Raw genomic sequence first — 20143 nt, forward strand, 5'->3', positions numbered from 1 at the left:
ATAGAAAAGCAAGTCGATCCTTTTCTCAGGTACATGTCATCTGCAAACTTACTGATCATACCTCCATATTCTCATCAAAAGCATTAATGTATACCACAAACAGCAAGGGTCCCAGCACTGAGCCCTGTGGTACACCACTCCTCACAGACTTCCAATTGTAAAAACCTTCGACGATCACCCTCTGCCTCCTGCCACTAAGCCAATTTTGGATCCAATTTGCCAAATTGCCCTGGAGCCCATGGGCCCTTACCTTCTTGACCATTCTCCTGTGCAGGACCTTGTCAAAAGCCTTACTGAAGCCCTTTCTATTTAGCTTTTTCTGATCCACTGGAAATAAACCCAGCATTTCAAGTCTCTAGTGATAGCTATAATTTCTGAGCTTTGTCTTCTATGAAAATATGATTTTTACAAGTGAGGACGGGGTTATGCTCAATTATGATATTTCCTGTAATTAGAAAACTTAGTGGAGGCTGGGTCAATGAATTTATTCAAGGCAGAGTTAGACAGATTTTTGATAGACAACGGAGTCAAGGGTTATGGGGAGCAGATGGCAAAGTGGAGTTGAGACCATAGCCAGATCAGCCATGATCTTATTGAATGGCAGAGCAGGCTCGAATGGCTGAATGGCCTACTCCTGCTCCTAAGTCATATGTTCCTATGTGACAGAATGGGAGGGGGAGTATCGCAGTCTAGCAACACTGGGAGTTGGGGTTGGGGAATAGTGAAGCCTTTGCGGCTTGGGAGGGATTGTGCATTTTGGTAGAAGTGGCAGCTGAGGGGGAAGGGAGCTTGGCAAGAAAAAATGTTGCCAGGCTTGCAATAAGACAGGAAGGTGTGCCAGGAAATTTGGTGGGTGGTCGCCAGAGAAGGGCGGAGATGGTCACTAACAGAGATTGCAAACTTCAGGTGCCCAGTCCTTCCTTGTAGTGATGCTTTTGTAAGGGGGCCAATAATACCATTGAAAAGAAGTAATTACATTTCTTGTGTCTAGGCCATTTCATTGTGCTGGATCTTTCATGGGGCCCGCTTATACTTTCAAAAGACTGGTATCCGAATGTACCTTGGGGATCTACAAGGGTCCCTTTGAAACCAGGGAAGTGAGAGGGCCCTTGAATAGAACATTACCCCTACCACCCTTTGGGTAATGTCTTAAACTGGGACAGCTGGAGGATCTGTCCCCAAACAGAACACCGGAAATTCCCACGTCAATCTAGGACTTGGTCTGGACCTTATGGGTAGAGCTTACGGCCGCAGCTATAGCGGGAGTTCACCAACATAGCCAAGCATTTTCAGCGTCACTATAACATATTCAAAAAGGCAAGGCTGCTGGAATTTCTGACAAATATCATTGATGTTAAGGTTATCCTCATCAGAGTCTGAGGCACCTTTATAGCCAATGACACATGCAAATTGTTTCCAGCGTATGTGTGAATGTGTATATGCGTGTGTGTGTCTGCATGCGTGTGCGTGTGCATGCATGTGTGTGCATGTGCATATGCGTGTGTGCACATGTGCGTATGCGTGTGTGCACGTGTGCATGCGTGTGTGTATGCGTGTGTGTGTGTGTATGTGTCTACACTCTGATTGTTTCTGCTTGTGTCCTTTGGTAATCAACAACATTGACGCGATTGGTTTCTTTCTGATGCAAATAAAGCCAAAAGAACATAAGCCAATTTCCCAGCATGCAGCAGTAGTCATTTTGAGGGTGGCATCTTTCGAAGTAAACAGGCAGAGTATTGAGAAAGGGTCCATTAAGTGGGCAATAGCACTGGTTTGACTCCTTCTGAAGTACTGAGTTCAGTACTGAACACCACACTGAACAGGAAGGATAGATCATCCTGGAGGGGTTACCATGCAGGTTAACCAGATGATACCCAAGCTAAAAGGGTTAGATTATGAGGGCAGGTGGCAAAGACTTGGTTGGTATTCCCTTGAATTTAGGAAATTAAGAGATGATCTAATTGAGATATTTAAGATGCTTAAAGGATTTGATGGTGTTGATTGGAGATAAACTATTTCCTCCAGTGGGGGGAGTCTAGAACAAAGGGGCATAACCTTAAATTTAGAGCCAGGCCATTCAGGGGTGATGTCAGGAAGCTCTTCTTCACGCAAAGAGTAGTGGAAACCTGGAACAACCTCCCCCAAAAAGCTGTTTAGTCTGGGTGTCAGCTGAAAAGTTCAAAGCTGAGATTGATAATAACTGGTAGTAAGGGTTATGGAGCCAAGGCAGGAAGATGGAGTTAAGGTACAGATCAGCCACAGTCTAACTGAATTACAGAACAGGCTTAAGGGGCCAAATGGCCTTCTCCTTCACCTATTGTAATAATTATGGTTTTATTTAGTCAGTAATGTACCTTTAAGAATAATACTTAAGGAAAGTCACATGCTCTGTAGTAACCAATAGGAGAGTAGTGCGGGCTACCTCAGAGTCAGTGTAGAGATAGAGTTGGGGTGGAAAGCACGCATGTAGTTGCTGCTGAGTATATTGTAAATAAATGTAATGTTTCCACCCAAGAAGCATCTGCAGATCAACTCTATCACTAATAGTACAACTCAGCCACTCTACAACACCAATGTTTCTAAAGTACTCCATTTTTGAGTCAGGTAGTTTAAGTCTGTACACAAAGGCGTAAAGGTGAGGCATTTTAAACTTGTGGAGGTAATGGCATGTGTTCCCCGTATTGTCCAGTAAGTAAGTTACCACAATTTAGAAGTTAACTGCTAGCCCATATATGGCAGAGAGTGAAGGCACAGGTGTTTGTTGATACGAGACCTGGTTTGCCTGTGGAAACTGGCATTGAGCCATAAACACCAAGAGAAAGGTTCCCAAAAAAGCTCAATAATGTAAGCTCAAAACAGCACTCCAAAACCCAATCTTCCAGCATGATCCTGGAACTGGCCCCAGCTCCATCGACTCATCTGAAGAATACATTTCTGCATTCTGTTCCTTGTCTGTCAGCCTGAGAAATGAAAACAGTTTAAACACACACCAGGAGTATGCTGGCTTCACAGATTAGCACCAATCATTTCACTATCCTTCCAAGCGGAGGCACAGAGACCTGCCCATTCATCAGCTCCTGAGGCCCCATTTTCTACCCTTGTGGCCTGTGCACAGACACAGATCCTGGATAAGTGTCAGCACTCACCCCTCCGTCTCACCGGTGCTCCCCATGTGTACTGGGTAGATGATACGTTCTTCAGCCTCTGGTGTCTCCAGTTCCTGGTTGAATATACCCTCCTCACACATCGGCAGTGTGATGCTGCAGGGTCTGACAAAGGACGAGCCGTGTGTGTCTGCTGACTCCTGCTCCTCTATCTGTTGGGGAAATAATATGAACAAGGCTTCAGGTTGGGATTTTGAATCTGACAGGGACTGCAAGACAGACCAGGAGTGAAGAATAATTTCCAGGACATTGGTGCAAGCACTCCCAGGACATCAATTACAGGTGTATTAAAAACAAAATGGTGTTTTCAAAACAAAAAAATTGAACATTTCAGCTGTCAGATATAAAAATAGCGGACACAGGAAAATAGGCTGCATGACAGTCAAGAACCATCCAATTGATTAATGAAGAATCGGTTTGCTTTCCGATGGGTGTGGGTTGCTGGTGCGTGATGAGAATGGATGTATCGGGTGACCAATGGCGGGAGTGTCGGGAGAGAAGGCCTTTGGAGGTAGGCCAGGTGACATTGCCTTCAGGAATACATCCGGCCAGAACTGGCAACACTATCTCAGGCTGCAGCAGCCCTTGCTGAAGATGAAGCGGGTCTTTCTTCCCCAGTGCTTCATTTATTATATACAATTTAGGCTGGTCAGTATAACACTGGTACAGTTTGTTGGGTTGGCATTTACAGGAGGATAGATTCAATACAATGAGTCTCGGGATTTAAATAATCTGCTGCTTGCAGATGATGCTGGTTATGGGAGTAAACTAATTAATTTGTTGCAAAAAGTGATGGTCAGAATCACTCGGGTATTTTGATTCTGTCTGGGGTAACATGGGAGCCAGCCAGTAAATCCGACCCAACAGTGTCAGTCTGGAAATCTGCAGTGTTGCATTGTGTCAAATCACTTGGCCCAGCCTTAAACAGACAGCGAAGACAACTCACTGACTCTGGCTGATGGAGGTGAGAGAAGACTGCTACAGTTTGGCGGGCGCAACTCTGTGACTTTGGGCGATGGCATGTGACGATCGATGTTGGATCAGGCATCCCTTATACCTTTCTCCTGTTTTCCAGCTCCACTTACGTCAGCAGAGAAGTATAACAAATGGTCAATCTGATAATAATCCTCTTATAATATCGCCCACAGACAAAATTACCCCCATTGGGTGAGTTCAATGAATGGTCACAGATAACAACAACAATAACTTGCTGAATTATAGCATATTTAACATAGAAACAAAAAATCACAAAGGTGTCATCAAAAATTAAATTGGCACAGAGCCAAAACGAGATGATAGAAGGAGTTGGGGTGACCGAGGCAGGTCTTAATGAGGTGAGAGAAGTAGAGGACTGTAGGGAGGGAATTCTAGAGCATGGGTCCAGGCAGCTGATGGTACGACCACCAATAGGGGGCGAAGGAATGGAACTTGCACTCAAGGCCGGAGTCAGAGAGGAAAGTTTCAGGGGGAGGAATGTAGGACTACATGCAGTTGCAGAGATGGTGCCATTTTATAGGTGGTGCAGGAACAGAGAGGACTGGGGATTATATATCCACAAATCTTTTAAACTGGCAGACCAAGTTGAGAAGGCTGTTGAAAAAGCATTTGGAATCCTTGGTTTTAATAATAGAGGAATAAAGTAGACCAGTTAGGCCCCAGATTGAGTGCTGTGGCCAATTCTGGGCATCATACTTTAGGGTGCACGTGAAGGTCTTGGCGAGGGTGTAGAAGGGATTCATTGGATTGCTTAAGGGATACGGGACTTCCATTGTTTGGCGATATTGGAGAAGCTGAGATTGTTCTCCTTAAAGTAGAGAAAATGAAGGAGGTATTTACTGGAGGTGCCTAGAATTATGAGGAGTTTCGATAATATAAATAAGAAAAAACTTCTTTCACTGGCAGGAAGGTTGGTAACCCTCTAGAGGACACAGATTAGGGTGACTGGCAAAAGAACTAAAGACAACACGAGGATTTTTTTTAAATGTAGGGAATTGGATAAATTTGCTGGGTAGAAATTTGCTGGGCTATGGGGAGGAACAAAGTGGGAGTGGGACTGATTAGATAGCTCTTTCAAAGAGCTGGCATAGGCAAGAAGGGCCGAATGGCCTCCTCCTGGGGGCAAGACTCACATCGCTCAGCAGGGTTTCTATGCTGACCCGGACCCTGTGCTCCTGATCACTGGCTTCCTCGCACACACTGCCCCTGGACAGCGACGTTCCAGTCTGGGAGATGGAGTCCATTGACGGCGAGAAGGAGAAAGAGTCCAGGTGTCGAAGGTCCAACATCGACTTCACGCTCAGTTCAAGGTTGTTGGCACGGCGGGACCATCGGCCCCGGGGCCGGGGGGCGTGATCGTGCATCGAGTCCAATCTTATTGGCACATCTTCCGTCTGTAGAAATGGGACATAAGTTAACGTTACAACGGTCTTAAGTTATTGCAAATCAAAGGCATCATTCTGCGAGATGAAGTGACATCCTACATCAGAACAACAACAACTTACATTTATAAAGCGCCTTTGGGAAAATTAGAGCTGCTACTTAAAAGTTGAGGTTCTGAAGCAGAGTATATTCCCACAAGTTAACAATGACATGAGACAATGGGTGCAATGTTACCTGAGTACTGGTCTTCGGGAGGGCAGAGGACGGAATGCTTGCACAGCCGACCTTACTGACACCAGCTCTCGCCATTTTAATGGCGGGACTCATTTATTTGCCACAGGGAGCTGCGTGTTCTCGTTCAGCTTTTTTATAGGCAGCTGGCCAAGTTGACCAGAGGTGGGGATGGGAATTCTATGGGCTTCTCCATTAAACCCATGCCACCAGTAGCGTGTTGACGGAGGCAGCCCAAGATAATAATCTATAACAGGTATTGTACCTATCCTTTACGGAGTACCTTCAGTGGCCCTGCCACTGGTTAGGTCATTCAGTTACCTGGCATCAATAGGCAGAGCATGCATGGTGCACACTCTGCCCATTGGCACCTTAGAATTGCTCCAGGGGCTTATGATACAGGGCCCCAAACAGCCAGTTACTTATAGATTCCTGGCTGAAACAGGTGCATACCTGGGTGCAATGCAAATGCCAGTGGGCGGTTGGGATCTGGACTGGGGCAGTAGGTGTTTCACCACAGTCTACAAGGTGCTGCTGCCAGATGCTGACACAATCTAGGCCAATAGGTGATTAAAATGTTAATGAGCTAAGCTTTGATGTTTTCAGGAGGTAGTTTGTTTCGGTCAAGTACGTCCCTGATGTAGGGAAGCAGAGTGCCTCAATTATTTTTATATTATTACAAGTATTACAAAGGGTACAGTAGCATAGTGGTAATGTTATTGGACTAGTAATGCAGAGTCCTTGATTATAGATCTGGAGGCAGGGGTTCAAATCCTACTATGTCAGCTGGAAATTTAAATTCAATTAATTCAACAAATCTGTAATAAACAGCTAGTCTCAGTAAACGGTGACCATGAAACTATGGGATTGTTGTAAAAACCTATCGGGTTTATTAATGTCCTCGAGGGAAGTAAATCTGCTGCCCTTACCCAGTCTAGCTTATGTCTGACTCCAGACTCACAACAATGTGGTGCCTGCTGAAATGGCCCAGCAAGTCACTCCGTTTTATTCAAGGTGGCTCACCACCACCTTCTCAAGGGCCCTGAGGGACATGTGCCTTTGCAAAGGAGGTCTGGAGAGAGATGCAGGGGTTTTGCTGAGGCTCATCCTGTCATCCTGAGCAGCTCTGTGACGTAGGACTCTGTGCTCTACGGGCTGTTCCCAGGGACACACATCAAGACAAACATCAACTGCAGCTAGAGGATCATCAGCTCGGTGAAAGATGTTCTTTGGTCTGCCCGAAACTTGTTGGTCTTCCAATGCAACGAGCTGTCCTCAAGCGAGTGTTGCAGACCTGCACCTTCCAAAGTCCAGGGCTAGGTGCCGACGGTCGCACTAAAGCTTGGGGCAGCCGGCACAGAGGCTCAATGGGGAAAGGTCACTGTCTAAGGTCTTTCAGCCACAGTGTACCGAGGGGCTGGGAATTGTATAGACCCCTCGGGCTGTCTGACTCACACTGAACGTATACAGTAAATATTATATGTATCGCAATTGCATTGAAGCACCTCAGAGTGCAACATGTTCTATGTAGAAAATCTGAATATCATTGCACTTTGCGACGGCCATTTTGAAATGTTTTGTAATGTTCTTTTAGATACTTTATGAATAAAGTATATTATTTTCGCAAAATAAAAAAGTCCCTTAGGGATGGGCAATAAATTCTGGCCTTGCCAACAACACTCATAAACCAGGAATGAATAAAATAAAAGCACAAAGGCCAGTTGTACTGATTGAACTAAGTGAATCCAATCCTCAGTGTTCTGCATGTGCACCTGATGTGATTTAAAGTAGTGTCTGACCCTGTCTCAAAAGGTACCTTCTCAGCCTGAGGAGCTTTGAAGAAACAAAAGCCTCAAACATCCCTTTCGGATCACGAGGGAATACTATTGTTACATCGTAAATCTGTATCAGGCAGGCTGGACGGCACAGCTGATTTGCACTTGTGCATTTCTGGGACAATCTCGTCCAGGCTGATCTATCTTCTGTCAACGCCCTGCGTGAAATGAGTTTGGACAGCCTCAGCCCCCTCGCCAATGGATGTGGAAGCATACCATAACCCACTATTACATTGGTAATCACACTCAAACAGCACACTAAAGATAGGTAGAGGTGAGAATTGGAAATGCTACTCTGGCAGTGGTGCAGTTGCAATTTTAGGAGTGAGCATTCTGTACAAAGAATATTTTAAGGAGAGTCTGGGGAATTGTTAACTCTTGCATTCATACATAAAACATAAAAACATGGAACACATACATTATATAATGATTAAGCCATATAAGTAATGTTTTCTATATATGGATGTGGATTATATATAGTTCATATCACGAGTCAGTTTGTGTAAGTATGTGAAAGATATGATGATGATGCAAAGTAGGATGCACAATAGTTAAACCGTCAATCATATCTTAGCATCGAGAAATGAAAAATTGGCACATCTAGTATACTCAAATAAATCTTCAATTACCTATTCTAAAAAGTAGGCATCTCAACAATTTTTAAAAAGGCATATTATATATATTTCCTGAGCTGAAATTTTGAACGCTTTTAGTGCAGATAAAAGCTTACCTTACTGTTTTCCCAGCGGTACAGGCTCTTCACACTCCCGGTGTTTTGTATTCCTGTGGGGATATCTGGAATGAACAAAAAGGAGGGACATCAAATACTTTCCTCCGTAGCATTATCTGGGTCGCTTCACATGAAAAAGTAGCGCCGTAGCTTCCCGACATAGTCAACTAAAACAGTCCTCTCCTTCAACAGTGTGGTGCAGTAATCTCGACAGGTTTACTTGAAACGATACCAATAATCGTTTTATACTGAATTTTTTAACTTTATTGTAGGATTTTACACAGCATTAGATTTACTGGTTAATAATGAACTCCCAGTGTCTAGTTGTTCTGATGGTGTTGCACTCCCCATCGGTCAGTGCCACCAATAATATACACTGTTGGATTCCCATTTTTTAATAATACTTATGATAGACTGTTGGATTACCACTGTCTAGTACAAATAAGAAGACACTGTTGGACTCCCATTGTCACAATCAGTAACAGTGCAGTGTTAGACTCCCATTGCTTAGTGACTTCAGTGGTGCAGTGTTGGACATTTTGCTCAGGATCACCAGTGGTACAGTGTTGGGACTCCTACCACTGCAAACCTGTAATATCTAGTGTTCAACTCCCCTTGCCTGGTAAGTGTGCACAGTCTCAGTATTCTGCTGGAAGTGCTTTAGATTCCGGTTACCTAATAGCTCTAGAGGTATAGCCAATGTTGCACCACATTTCTAGCACCAGCTGCAGTTAGTAACCTATTGTCCATAAAGAATGATTAGGAAGGTGAAGAATTGGATAGCTCTCAATGTTCACAGTACTATGCCCTAGGATTAGCTGGAAGATCTGGAGGGTGACACATCCCGTTAACAGTTCATTTACACCTTGCACTCTAATGCAGGCTTTCCAACAAACTCAAAGAGCTGGTGGAAGGCTGAAGTGCACTGACTCTGCTTTCACACAACAATCCCTTCCGAACTCCAGTGAGAACAGGTCAGAGTGGACCTACCATTCCCCACATCTGCAAGGCCTCGTTTTGGCGTGATGTGCGCGGAACCCTCACAGTGACCTTCCTCCTCCTCATTTCCATCTTCCTCAGCTTCCTTCTCACTGTCGGAGGACATGGCCGTCTGAGCAGCAACGTCAAATGTTTCCCGTCTGCAGGGTGGGGGTGGGGAGTGGGGTGGCGAAGAAAGGTAGATGTGTATTGTGATCGGGAATAAACTGCTACATTGTCACAACAGAGAGAAAGGGAGAGAGCGAAATAAAGAAAGTTGGAGAGAGAAATATAAAGGGGGAGAGTGAGATAGAGAGATATAGAGAAAAAGAGATGAAAGGGAAAGATAGGGATAGGGTGGGAGAAAGAGATAGTGTTAAAGACAAAGATAGTGAGGGATCCAAAGTGAGGGATCCAACGGAGTAATTAGTCTTATTTTTCAAAACATAATAACACAGTATTCAGTGTTAACAACTCTCTGTGTAATACACTTCGGTCCATGCAGCTTTCCTCTGCCATAAGGCTCTATCTTCAATGACAGTTCTCCAGTTCACGTCACTACCTCTGTGTTCTTAGATGTTTGTCCAAGATTCAGTCCTGGATGATCTACAATTTCCTCTAGTTAAAGATTGGGACCATCAAAGCCATTGTCTTCGCCTCCCTTCCCCACTCCGCCACCCCCACCCCTCTGCCACCCAGCACCCCCTGCCACTCCCCACACCACCCCCACCCCCCCCTCTGCCACACCACCCCCTCCGCCACCCCTAGCCCCCGCCATCCCCCATCCCCTCGCCACACCCCAACCCCCCCTCTGCCACCTCCGTTCCCTCCGCCACCCCCATCCCCCACCACCCACTCTGCCATCTCAACCCTCACCACCCCCAACCTCTCCACCACCCCCACCCCTCCTCTGCCACCCCCACCGCCACCCCCCTCCCAACCCCCCCACCAACAAACTCCTTTTGTTTGCCATAGATTCCATTCTCCACCCTGGTCACTGTCTAGGTTGAAACCATCTGTTTACGAACAGCTGTCCTGTTTGACCCCAAGCTGACCCCATATCCTCTCTAACACAAAGTCCCACATCTGTAATATGGCCTGCTGCTGCCCGTACTTCAGCTCATCTGTTGTTGAACCCTCATCTATGTCATTGTCATTTCTAGAGTTGACTCCTTCAATGCTCTCTTGGGTGGACTCCCATCTTCCACCCGCTATAAACTTCAGCTCATCTAAACCTCTGCTGTCCGTATCCTAAATCACCTCATATTCCCTCAGCCTGTGCTCACTCACCGACACTAGCTCCCAGTCAACCAATATCCTCAATTTAAAATTTTTATCCTTGTATTCGAAACCCTCCATGGCCTCGCCATATCTCTGTGACCCCCTCCAGTCCCACAATCTTCCCATTCTCTGCATTCCTTCAGTTCTGGTCTCTTCTACATCCCCAATTTCCTTCACACACACATTGGAGGTTTTACCTTCAGCCATCTAGGCCCTAAATTCTGGAATTCCCTCCTTAAACCTATCCGCTTCTCTCCCCTCCATTCTGATCCTCCTTAAAAAAATCCAACTCTTTAACCAAGCTTTTCGTCACCCCTCATAATACCTCCTCCTTTGGCTTGGTGTCAATTCTTTTAAATGAAGCCACCAGGAAACATTTTTTCCACGTTAAAGGCACTATATACAGTTTCTCCCAGTAAAGATGCCTCTGGTCCTGCAGAAACTGTTTATAGTGGCCATCCAGCAGTGGCTATTCTCACAGATATCAATTAGAAAGGCACCATTTATACCAATGGTCATTTATGGGCAACGTCAAATCTACAAGCAGCTTTGATCAGCTCTTTGAGTTTATTAAGCTGTGATTCCTTATTTCTGCTTGAGGCTATTAATCAGTCTCCAGGACAAAAGGACCCATTAAAAAAGGACCCATTAAAAAAGGACCCATGAATAACCAGACAGAGTCTCTTGACATCGCTTTGTCAGTCAATGAGTTGTAGGCGATCAAGACTTATAGCAAACAATGGGTGGAAGTTAATGGCCACTCCTGTGGTGAGATTGGTAGCGAGGGAGAACTTAATTGGGCGAGAAGGTGGCAGCCAGGAGTAAGTCAGTGGCAGGAGGGCCCATGGGCAGCCTTTCTGCCCCAGTGGCAATTGAGGCCCATAAGTGGCCAATCAATGCCCTTTTACGGACCTCATCCTGCTGCCAACGGTATTAGCCCAGCGGCGGGTGGGGAGGGGCTCACCATGTGGGGAGCACAACAAGCAAAACCTTGGTGTGTTTGCTTGCAGGGTCCCAGAGTGTGTCCCTCGCTCAAACGCACTCAGTGCCCGATTGAGGGAGCCAGCATTAAGAAAGGGAGGCCAACCCCTGCCCTTACTGCTGACACCCCTCAACCCCCTCCCCCGCCAGATCCTCATCACTCACCAGTGCCTGGGTCCCTCCTTGACCCAAGGCCTCAGGTGGCGCTGCTGAGTATAGAAAAGCTGCTGGCCTCTGATTGGCTGCCAGCTCTCAGTGGGTGGGACTTCCACCCCGGGGTCTTTGATCCCACGAGAAGGCCCGCCGCTGGCCTGTCAAGTTCCTGAGTGGCAATTAGTCTTGGTGGGCTTTCCCTAATTATTTACTTAATCTATTCAAAAAGATTCTCTACAAACCACAGCAAACAGAACTCAGCAACTTCTCATAAAAGCAAGATTACTTCCCCAGCAAAATGCAGTGAGTAAGTTGGCCACAGTCCTTTAATTTGTGATTATAAATTAGCAAAGTATCAGTGGTTAATAGTTAGCTGCAGCATCCTTCCACTTGATCCATCCTTCGGTTCCCCTCCCCTTGAGGACATGGTTTTCTGATGTCGCCCTCCCTCCTCCCCCACATGGCACTCTTGCTGTTTTTGTACCTGTTTGGAATGGAATGTTTCCGTGGAGGTGTCTTCATTTGCTTTTTCTCCTTCTGCCTGATCTCAGCCAGCCTCTGCCTCATGTTAATTGTCAGCTCCGAGCTTAGCCGCCAGATGAATATACAGCTGTGGGGAGTGCAGACAGATCAGTCATATCTAAAGCAGCAGTCTGGATAACACCACAAGTGGAGATCTTGCATTCGGTCCCTTTCCTAATATAATACAGATTCATGACTGATTATCAGATCGGGTGTTGATAGATTGGTGGTAATGATAGGAGCTGGCTCAATTCTCTCCCACATCTTTCACACTATGAGCTTGAGGGAGAGAGAGAGAGAACATGTGCTACAAGCAAAAAGGGAAACAGAGAAAGACCTAGACACACAATATGAAGACTATCAACCTGACTAATTTAACAGAAACAGATGAAGTGCTAAATTGCAAAGCACTGTAGTAGGGACAGAGGGAACTTCAAGATGTGAATTACAATGCAAATAGAGAAAATGCATACCTGTCTCCAGACACAGAGATGAGATGTTTACAGTCGTTGGTGAATTTCATTCCTGTAACTACCTCTGGAAAAAAAGACACAATCTTTGTAGAAACCAGGGTGTTAGTGAGGGCCAACCTGATTGATGTATGTCAATTAGAATAGTTCTGACTCATATGGATTAGTGCACATCACTCCAACTGATTAGCAAGATCCATTCTGACCAAAACTGGTTCATGAGGATCATCCTGAAAGTTGGAGATTAGTGAGGTGCATCCAGACCAATACTGGCTTGGGAGGATCACCCTAACCAGTGGAGATTAGTGATGTCTCTCCTAACGAATAGTGGCTCATAAGGATGAGTCTGGCCAGTGGAGATTAATAGGGTCCAGCCTAATCAGTGCAGATTAACAAAACACTGTCAAGGATTTTCAAGGTTAGTATGGATTAATAAGCACGCAGACTGATGTAGAGTACCAAGTGTCCTCTATTAACTATACTGAGGAATCACAAATCTGTAAAATGTAATTGTTTGTCAATCTTTCTCAAATGCAAATTTCTTGGAACTCAATTAGCTAAAAGTGGATGGTATAAATTATTGATTTAAAAGAGCAATAAATTACAACTAGACAGATTCAGAATGTAAGAATCAAACTCGGCAAGAAGGTAAATAAACTCTCAATTACCAAGAATTTATAAAAACACTGAATCAAACATAAGTAATCATCAAGAACAACCAAAAAAGAATGGAGGAACTGAATATATCAGATCACCCCAAAAGGTTGGCAACATTGACTGAAACACAAGGATGAATTTTCCCTGCCTGCAAATTTCCTAAAAATAACACATCTGTCTTCAGAGATCCAACAGGAACCATTTCAATTAAAATGTTTATTCTTACTTAGAATCATAGAGTTATAGAATGGCACAGCAGAGAAGGAGGCCATTTGGCCCATCGTCATGCCAATGCCAGCTCTTTAAAAGAATTATCCAATTAGTCCCACTCTCCTGCTCTTTCCACCTGGCCTCAAGTATTTATCCAATTTCCTTTAGAAATGTATCATTGAATCTGCTTCCATCACTCTTTCATGCAGTGCATTCTAAATCATAATAGAATTTACTTCTCCTCATGTCACCTCTGATACTTTTTCCAATTAGCTTACATTTGTGACTTTCTGGTTACCAACTCTTCTGCCACTCTACTTATTTACTCTACCTAAACCCTTCAAGAGCTTGAACACCTCGATCAAATCTCTTCTTAATCTTAAACTTTTCTTCTCTAGGGAGAACAATCCCAGTTTCTCCACATAACTGAAGTCCATCATCCCTGGTTCCATTGTAGTAAATCTCCTCTGCACCCTCCCTAAGGCCTTGCTATCCTTCCTAAAGTGTGTTGCGGAGAAGTGATCACAAAACTGCAGCTGAAACCTAGTCAGTGTTTTATAAAGATTTAGCCTAACTTGCTTGCTTTTGTACTCGATGCCTCTATTTATAAAGCCAAGGATCCCATATGCTTTTTTGACAGCCTTCTCAACTTGATCTACCACCTTCAAAGAGTTGCATTCGTACCCTCCCACGTCTCTATGTTGTTGCACCCCCTTTAAAATTGTGCCATTTGGTTTATATTGCCTATAAAAATTCAACCGCTATTGTTAACAGGAAAGTACGGCTGCATTGCTTTCACAGCACATGCTGCTAGCTGAACTGAAAGCTCTGTCTGAACAATACTGGTCACGTGGTTTACATCCTGCCTACATATTCGCATATTCTCTCAAAGCGATATCCCACTCAATTAAACTAGCACATTCACTGCCCTGCCCGACTCTGGTGCACTCCTTCTCAAGTCTGCATGTACGATGGCAAAGAGTGATACACCCAGAGTATCCCTTAAAGCTGCAAAGACAATTCACTTGAGTCATACCCCAAATGCGAGTGGTGCCAATGCAGAAAGGGAAAATGGAGATTACTTTCAATCCAATTGATGCACAGTCCACCACTGTGATATTACTCTTGGGCTTCTCAGTGACTGACCAGCACTCAGGCCCAGGCTACAAGCGCCATGAGTAATGCCATACATATTGCATAATAAACAGAGTGCATTTGCTTGTCATAAGTTTATCACAGCTTGGAGTTTCCTTTGGTCGACCTAGGGAATCTGTTGTATGGCTTAAAAGATTGCATAACTTAGGGATAGTTAAGTGGTATTTAAGGAGTGTGACTTAAGTATAAGTCTCTTTGACCTTTCACAGCCATTCATCAACCCTCCATCCGACCGAATCTCTGCCCACAAAACTGGCCCCATCCATACTCACAAATGTGAGAATCTTCCCATTGTTTGTGTTCAGGGGGCTCTTCACATTGTGACCAGGTTTTCAGACAGGGCAGGGAACCATTGCACCTTTTTGAGCGCTTTAACAAAAAAACAATCCTCGCTGAGACCTGCGACTCTTTTCTTCTCCACCGATGCTGCCAGACCTGCTGAGTTTTTCCAGGTAATTCTGTTTTTGTTTTGGATTTCCAGCATCCGCAGTAGTTTTTTGTTTTTATCTCTGTGTTTAATTGACTGCCACTTCTCTTCAAGAAATGCCTTCCTTGAAGAAGTATTGCTCTGTTCTCCGACAGGATTTCCGCCCGTCTCTTCTGCTTTGTTCACCTTCATTGCTTTCCATTTCTCTCCTGGTGTTTGACAAGGTGTTTACTAAAACCCGCTTTCACAGCCATATTTCCTTTCTCAGTGACTGTCTCCGTCTCCGACTCACCCCACGTGGATTTCAACTGAAATTCCATCCCTCTTGTTTCGAACCCTATCACTGCTTGCTTGTCCCTACAACCACCCCCGCTTCAACTTCTCTCTCCCCCACCCACCTTAAACCAGCTTATATTTCACCCCTCTCCTAACTATACTCAGTTCTGTTGAAGGGTCATGAGGACTCGAAACGTCGACTCTTTTCTTCTCCACCGATGCTGCCAGACCTGCTGAGTTTTTCCAGGTAATTCTGTTTTTGTCCTGCTCTGTATTCTCTGTTTATTTCAATGGACCTTTATATCAAGGTAGGGATCACAGTAAAAGTGAAAGCTTTCCCAGCTGCAGCTTCGTAAACATGCTGTGCTGTGCTTAATGTGCATGAATGTTGGTTGAATGAGTTGAAAAGTTTCTGACTCAAAGAGGGCATAGATGGGGTGTGTAAGGTGTTTCCAGGACTCCAATTGTTTACACTGATTTATGCCAATATGTGCCCATTCTGAGTTTGGGTACATTGTAATGAAATAGGCAAGGTTCTTGGGGCATTTATTGGCATTGGCAACATGAGTGCAATTTAGGTGCAACTTCCAGGTTTCTCCCCTAAGAGGAAAATCCAGACCAGATTAATGTCTAACAATCCCATGTAGAGTTAAAATACAGATCAGCCATGGTCTAATTGCAAAGCGCGACAGGATCGAGGGGCCAAATTGCCTTCTCCCATATCTGTATGGCTCTCTATTGCTGTAGTACCCAACTCCTGCCTTCAGATGGTGACAACGCAGTACAAAGCAGACAGCAACACGGAGACAACTACGTTCAATAAATAATGAGGCTCACAGACCTCAGAATGGGGCAGTCAGCTCTAACACTAATTGGGCCTACATCACCACTTCTGCTGAATGGGCGTAACACTGCCAGGATCAGAAGGTGGGACAGACATTGTCGCCCTGTACAACTGAACAGGAAATCATCACGGACTGTTCACTATCTGATGCAAAGTTCTGTTCACTTGTGCAGGAGGGAATCAACATCATGTGACATTCACAGTACCGCAAGCTTGATTTATTAACCTAATAACACACAAAGCTCCCTATGTGACATCCTCATTTTAAATTCAATCTTGTAAGTGATCCAGTGACACATACAGTTACTCCTGCTGCTACTAAAGTTTCTAATTTTAGATTTCTCCTCCTGAAGACATCAAGTTTCTGGCTTTTGGTTTTACAGATGCTGGCTGTTTGCCAATTCACCCCCATAATAATGAATCTTCACATGTCGCCCTCGACAAGGAGCTTCACCAGGCTCTTCAACCACAGAGAGCCTCACTCTCTCACTGCCAAACGTTCATGTTAGGAACCCTCGCTGATTTTTCTCATTGTTCTGTCCAGACCCAGTGCATTAACTCTTGTTGCAGCAGGCAGTGCAATCGCTGCACTGAGAATTCAGATCAGGGATTGAACCTGCAAACCTGCTGGTCTGTGTGACTCTTTGGAGCTGCAGGAGTTAAGTCCTTCATTCAGAGACATTTTAAATGAAAGCTAACTGCACTGCGGGGGAAGGAAAAGGGGCTGGTGGGTTTGGGGAAGGAATTGCCTCGCAAGATTTAACTCAAATCGTACAAAAACACTGTACACTTACACACGTGATTGTTAGTTCTTTCAAGGTGACTCCTGGGTTGGCAGCAATTTTATCCCTGGCCATCTGTTGCCATCCTTTGCCCTTTCTCCTTCAGTCTTTTGTGTTCCAGTGTCTAAGTTCCCCTGGCTCAAATAGCGGGTTCAGTTTAACCCTAACTACCTGTTAACTGCAAGTTTAAAGTTACCTGGGCAAAAAGCACACTGTCTGCCCCCAAATTATGTCTGTTCTTTGTCCTCCTCAGGGCACACTGCTCAAATTTGGCTTCCAAATTCCTGGGCTTCTCTGGACGTCGGGAATACTCAGCCGCTGTGACTCAGGTCTACTGTTCAGTTTTAGAGTTATTTTACCTACCCAACAGTTCATTTCTCACTGCTGTTATGACCCGCTGAGCTTGTGATTGTCCCACTGGTTTTTTTTTTAGCTTCAGCTAGAGTCTGCTTCACTCTCCTGAGCTAAATTTCATTCCTCCGCCCCTCTGGATCTTATGGTAACCTCCAACTTTGCCACTGTTTTTCGGCTCCGTCACTGATCCTGCGCACCTCTTAGCTTTCCGTTCCCACGGAAATATCTCCATCGTTGCATCCTCTAATGCTTTGCCATTCAAACAGCTTCCGGGCTCTCTTGCCCTCCACACCTGTCCCTGAATCTGGACATCAGTTTATCAATGTTCCAATGACTCCACCTTATTAACAGCAACTTTATGCCTCAGGATCTCTGGCTTTATCTCCGACCACCTCCTATTTTCTCCTCTCTATCCCCTGTTTGATTTCAGGATGTGTATATAGCCTAATATTCGTTTGGTAGTACAGAACTTGAGTATTGCTTAATAAAGAGATTATTTTGTTGAAGCTTTCCGTCTTGCACTCATCAGGACAATTCACAAGAAAATGCCAATGTCAGGGGAAACAACAAATTTATACTGTATGAGAAGAGTATGCTGATTGGTAGAGGCATTGCCATGGAGAATGCACCAGTTGCTGGTGACTGACAGTTAACTGCCAAATATTGTTTGAAAGTTAGACCAGGCAGCTTGGCTCTGATTTGTCAAGGCATTGCCCTGGGGAATGAACCAGCGAATGACTGTCACTTATTTTGTTTAGCTGAAACAGGCGCAATGTGTGTACATGTTCTTTCTGTCTCTTTTTCCAGCAATATATCCTAATCTTGCTTTGTAAACCAGGCCTATTTAACTTGAGTTTCCTTATGTCCATTCACATGCACATTTTGGCTGTCGATCCAAACGTGATCAGTCCTATTTCCTCTTTTATCCTCCCACCTTTCTCTTCTTTTCTCTGTAACCCTCTTAGACCCCTCTCTCCTGTTATCATGCCTTTCTTCATTTCTCCCCTATTGGGTAATCTGCCCTCACAAATCACTATCTCAACCTTTCAGCACTCCTTGATCTTTCTCCTCCCCCATCACCAACTTAGGCTCGACTCCTTCTCAGATAAGCTGACAGCTTCACTCTTTTTCACTCTTCACAGCATTTTTTGGCATCTTCCAATGGGCTCATTGAGGCACTCATTATCTCCTCCTTACCAGCAGCACCCCACCCTACTCTCTCGCTGACCTTCCCACCCAGCACACCCACTAGGGGCCAATCTTTCGAACTTCCTTCCTGTCTCACCCACTCCTCCAAATGCTGACCCTGTGGATCCTACCAGGCGGGTCAGAATCAGCCCTCCCTATCCCTCTACTCATCTCCCTCCAGGATGTCCAGTCACTTGTGAACAAGTCCCTTGCAATCTATTAACTCATTGTGGATGATTGCAACAACATCATGACATTGAGAGGTGATGCCATCTTTGCCCTAGCTCAAGCCTCCCTGCGTGGCTATGCCTACCCATCACTTGCCTCACCCACACAGTTGTGGTGACAGTGTGTGCTGCGGTACAGAAGCGGCTGGGTGCCCTTGTACATGAATGATAAAAGGTTAGCATGCAGGTACAGTAAGTAAGTAGGAAGGCGAGATGGGGTATAAAAGCAGGGAAGTCTTGCTACAACCATTCAGGTCACCATGGAAACTGCACCTGGAGTACTGTGCATGGTTTTGGTCTTCATATTTAAGGACGGATATACTTGCATTGGAAGCAGTTCAGAGAAGGTTCACTAGGCTGATTCCTGGGATGAAGGGGTTGCCTTATGAGGAACGATTGAGCAGGTTGCGCCTGTATCCATTGGAGTTTAGAAGAATGAAAGATGATCAAAATGGAGTTAAGGCCACAATCAGATCAGACATGATCTTAGCAAATGGCACAGCAGGCTTGAGGGGCCGAATGGCCTACTCTTTCTCCTATTTCTTATGTTCTTATGTTAAGTCCTCTTCCCTGCCTCCTCCATCTTCATCCCCAACAAATATGAGGAGCTCATGGGATTCTTAATCACAAAGACTGATATGATCTGTTCTGCTGCCTCCCTCCTTTCCTCTAGGCCACTGAGAGTGACATCCACCCGACCTCTCCCCGGCCCCGTCCTAGCCCCAAACTTACAACTTTCTCTAGTTTCTCTCCCATCTCCCTTCAAGCTCCCTCTGAGCTCATCTTGTCCATAAGACCCAACTCCTGCTCCCTCAACCCTACTCCCACTAATCCGTTGGTCACCCAACTTTCCTTCTGGTCCCCATGTTAGCCAAAATTGTTAACAGTTCTCCCTCGTCAGGCGTTGTCCCTCTTGCCTTTAAATCTACTATCCTCACCCCTCTCCTCAAAGAACTAACTCTTGATCCCTCCTTGTAAACAATTGCTCCATCTCCAATCTCCCTTTCCAGGTCAAGGTCCTTGAACATGTGTCAAATCCTCCCAAATCTGTGCCCATCTTGCCCAAAATTGAATCCATCCAGTCAGGCCTCTGCACAGCCCTTATCAAAGTCACAAATTACATCTTGTGGGGAAAGCAATCCACCCACATCCTTCACTTCATCCTTCTTGACCTGTCTGCAGCCTTTGACATGACTGAGCACACCATCTTCCTCCAAAGCCTCTCCACAGTTGTCCAGCTGAATGGGACTGCACTCGTCTGCTTCCATCCTTAACAATCTAGTCACAGCCAGAGAATCA

At 45.1% G+C, this 20143-nt stretch overlaps 1 protein-coding gene across 2 annotated transcripts in view; it reads right to left on the reverse strand.

Annotated features, from left to right (window-relative positions):
• Window positions 1–20143, reverse strand: part of mapkbp1 (mitogen-activated protein kinase binding protein 1) — a 264467-nt gene that overhangs the window by 20162 nt on the left and 224162 nt on the right. For both annotated transcript variants that reach the window (XM_078563074.1, XM_078563073.1), the window contains exons 18-23: window positions 12728–12791; window positions 12217–12342; window positions 9330–9478; window positions 8340–8404; window positions 5294–5554; window positions 3147–3316 (exon numbers count right to left, since the gene is read on the reverse strand). In XM_078563074.1, the coding sequence (XP_078419200.1) occupies window positions 3147–3316; window positions 5294–5554; window positions 8340–8404; window positions 9330–9478; window positions 12217–12342; window positions 12728–12791 (835 nt within the window). The remainder of the gene's footprint in view (window positions 1–3146; window positions 3317–5293; window positions 5555–8339; window positions 8405–9329; window positions 9479–12216; window positions 12343–12727; window positions 12792–20143) is intronic.

Source organism: Cetorhinus maximus, chromosome 18 (genome assembly GCF_964194155.1).
Source record: "Cetorhinus maximus chromosome 18, sCetMax3.hap1.1, whole genome shotgun sequence".
NCBI lineage: Eukaryota > Metazoa > Chordata > Chondrichthyes > Lamniformes > Cetorhinidae > Cetorhinus > Cetorhinus maximus.